This window comes from Volvox carteri, assembly GCF_000143455.1.
Source record: "Volvox carteri f. nagariensis unplaced genomic scaffold VOLCAscaffold_136, whole genome shotgun sequence".
In the NCBI taxonomy this organism is placed as follows: domain Eukaryota; kingdom Viridiplantae; phylum Chlorophyta; class Chlorophyceae; order Chlamydomonadales; family Volvocaceae; genus Volvox; species Volvox carteri.
The window spans coordinates 69,745-73,114 of NW_003307679.1; the positions used below are offsets into that span (position 1 = coordinate 69,745).

At 50.3% G+C, this 3,370-nt stretch overlaps 1 protein-coding gene across 1 annotated transcript in view; it reads right to left on the minus strand.

The window, feature by feature from the left end:
* Positions 1-3,370, minus strand: part of VOLCADRAFT_108536 (uncharacterized protein) — a gene marked incomplete at both ends in the record, with an annotated part of 38,058 nt that overhangs the window by 518 nt on the left and 34,170 nt on the right. The window contains 7 exons of the mRNA XM_002959211.1: positions 85-134; positions 961-1,085; positions 1,294-1,365; positions 1,442-1,574; positions 1,661-1,793; positions 2,152-2,341; positions 2,870-3,025. Of these exons, the coding sequence (XP_002959257.1) occupies positions 85-134; positions 961-1,085; positions 1,294-1,365; positions 1,442-1,574; positions 1,661-1,793; positions 2,152-2,341; positions 2,870-3,025 (859 nt within the window). The remainder of the gene's footprint in view (positions 1-84; positions 135-960; positions 1,086-1,293; positions 1,366-1,441; positions 1,575-1,660; positions 1,794-2,151; positions 2,342-2,869; positions 3,026-3,370) is intronic.

The window sequence follows — 3,370 nt, forward strand, 5'->3', positions numbered from 1 at the left end:
TATATTAGAGGCCTCTAGGGGGCCAGATTTCTTTGTCCAGGGTTCGTGAACGTTGGTGCATGCCTATCTGCTGCATCTACCTACCTGCTGCATCTATGACTCCCGACGACCTGACTGCCTGGCTATCTGCCTGCCTGCATCGGTATGTAGGCTACGCCAGGTGGGAGCCAACGTCTGTAATTTTTCCACGTGACTATAGACGAACTATTTTGAGTTTTAGACGGCTCGTCTATAGAAGAGTTTTTTAGACGATATAGACGACCGTCTAATAGACGACCCATAGACGACCGTCTATACCCAGTCGTCTATAGACAGGTCGTCTATAGATTACGTCTATAGACGAAGCGGATATAGACGGTTATCTATAGACAAGTCGGATATAGACACTGTCTATAGACAGTTGGGTATAGGCTTTTATCTTTTAGACGGCAGTAGATGGCGGGCATCGTTCCTTATTCATGTGTTACAATCTCAAATCGTTTCCTCTTCCACCAGGGCTTCACCCACCATGTTATTCAGGTTCCGGGTCCAGGTTTGTCATTGCCATTGACACTAGCAAACCAGTGGTTGTCATCAACCTTGGCTGATGAAACCTCAACCTTGGTTGTCATCAACGACATCAATATCCACAGTATCCAAATCCATGTCTCCTTTAGGCATACACAAGGCATGCGCTTCCAGGCTCCACCCATCCCAGCATCACAAGTACTGAGTACTACTTAAACCATGAGTGCTTCTCCTTTTCCTTTTCCATAAGGACCCTGGTAAGCTCTTCCCGAGCCGCCGAGGGCTGCAAATCCTTCCGTGCCCTCACCTCATCCATCACCTCCTCACTCACAACAGGAATCAGGTCATCTGGGGGCAACCCCACCAGGTCATTCAAGACAAACTTAGGGTTCAGCTCGGCAGCTGTGTGCCCACCCTTGCTGTTACCAGTCACAACCCTGCGTGACTTCCCACCCTTCCCACTGGCACTGGGTGCCAGTGCCCCCTTGCCCTTTGGGGGCACACAGACAATGCAAACCCGCTGCAGCACTGTCTCCAGCGGTATGCAGCCGAATGATGCGGCTGGCTGGCCACTCCGCCTGTCAAGGGTCACGAGTGGGTGCAAATGTGGGATTAGTGTTTGTGGGGCTGTCAGTGTCCCCAGGGCAGGGTTAGACCTGATCTGCCCATGTGATGGCCCTTCAAGTCAAGAACCTCCTGCTTCTGCAAGATGTAGACAGCAACAGAATGACAAATACTACAACATGTGCTTATACTTTGGCCCAAATAGACTCTGAGGTCACTCACCAGGCAGTTGCTCTCGTATTCGTCATCGTGTGCAGCCCCCCTGGCCGTGACAATGTTGAGCTTGCTGGTAACCTGCAGGAGAGTACAGAAGCAAGTGACAAGCAGTGAAGCGTAGCAACTGGGGGGGGGGTGTAGCCTGCTGACTAACCTGCTGCTGTATGGTCTCCATTTTCTTGTTGGTGAATTGGTAGCTGGCCCACAGGGTTTTGACATAGCTTTCTTTTGGGCCGGTTGTGGTCAGGTCGGTCATGCCATACTGTCTAATGTCCCTTGCTTGCGTCCTTGAAGGGTGCCAGGGCCACATCAAGTGCGGCCTGGAGGACCTTGCGCTTCAGGGACCGGAAGGACAGGCTATCCTTGCCCTCACCTGCATGTGAGTGGTACACAGAGGTGGTAGTCCCACAAAGAATTGTAGATACCCTTCAAAGTATCTGCAGATGGGGTGTAGGCCTCGCCTGGAAACTGCTTGAACAGGCGCAAAAACTCCTGGAGCTTGCAACCTGCAGGCATCACATTTCAACTTGCAGTAAGCATTGTGGCTTGCTATCAACTAGGCACCAAAAACAGCATGCTTAGAAACAGTGAGTAATGCTGGTAAACACTGGTAACACTGGCCAATGCTGGTAAAAACGCACCCGAGAGGTTCGCCGCGAGGAAGGTCTCCACCTCTGAAGAGGGGATCTTCTAGGTGGCTTTTCACTATTTGCGTCTGCATACTGGTCTAGGTGGTCAAGGTATGAGACGCCCATCTGGAACGGGCCAATCCATGGCTCGTCAAGAGGAGCACTGTGCCTGCCTTCCACATTCACCACTGGCTCATGTCATGCACCAATTTATCATTCTTGGCGACGTCTCCACCGGGCAACGCAGCAGCCAGGCAGCGTTGACTCGATACACCCTTGCAGCCATAGGGGTTGCGAAGGAGATGCAGGCGCAGCTCCTTGAACTCTCGTCCACAGTGAGGGCACCTCTGGGTGGACATATTGATGACCAGTCGCGGCAGGTGAGAATGCTCAGTGAAAGTCTGGCAGTTGACCAGGGCCTCTCCCTATGTGATAACCAGTGAAGTAATTGCGACACCTGTGTCACTATCTAATTATAGGAAATTACACTAAATAGATTTGCTGTAACGTCCTCCAGGAATGCGCAGAATGTCTCGCCGAGGCCTGGGCACTGCTTCACTAGCTGTGGCTGCACTACATAAACAAGTTCCGCTGCCAGCTCAGCATCAAAAGCAATACCATTTTTCGTGATAAACACTGCCTGCTCTTCAAAAGCCGACCAATTTTCATCGAGAAGGTTCAAAATAAAAGTGGAGTCCATAATTTTAAATTAAGCAGATAAACCGAGGCCTGATGGGCAATGCTGACAACCTTCCCTGATAGACGAATCTTCTTCAATTTCAATCTGCCGTACTCGCGTCCCTCGTAAGGGACGCGACTACGACACAGCTGCTCAAGACCACCGACAAAAATGATAAAAGCTCTGCGGTTGCTCATAAGCTATCATAGAATTTCGTAAGAAGGTCAAGCCCGTGAGTCAACGCGGCATAGCAGAATGTATGACCGGTCCTTACATAGCCAAACACGCAAAAGGCAACGACTTGAATGCCGAACAAACACCAAAACAGCAAGATAAGCCTGAAAGTTTTCCTGATAAAGGCGTTTGGGATGGCGGTGCTGTTGTCAGTAATGCATCGGCAATGGTGTTGCTGCCCAATCATCTCAAACTGCTACAGTTTTGTGGTAAGGAAGTGGGAGAGGCTGGGCACTGCCTGGTCCCCACAGCATGTGCTGGGGTTTTGTAAGTATGGCGATAATCGTTACATGCCAGGCAGTGTTAGCCTGCCAGAACCTTGCCAACATTGATGCAGAACAGACATCAGCTCAGCGGCATGGTTTAACCCAAGCAGACACTCTCCAGCATATTGAACTCCTCTCACCGTCTACCCATCGTCTATTCTTCGTCTACAATAGATGAATCGACTAGAGACGACATGTATAGACGACTCGACTTTAGACGAACTATTGTAGATGACTCGTCTAATAGACGGGTCTTCAGGATATAGACGACCAAA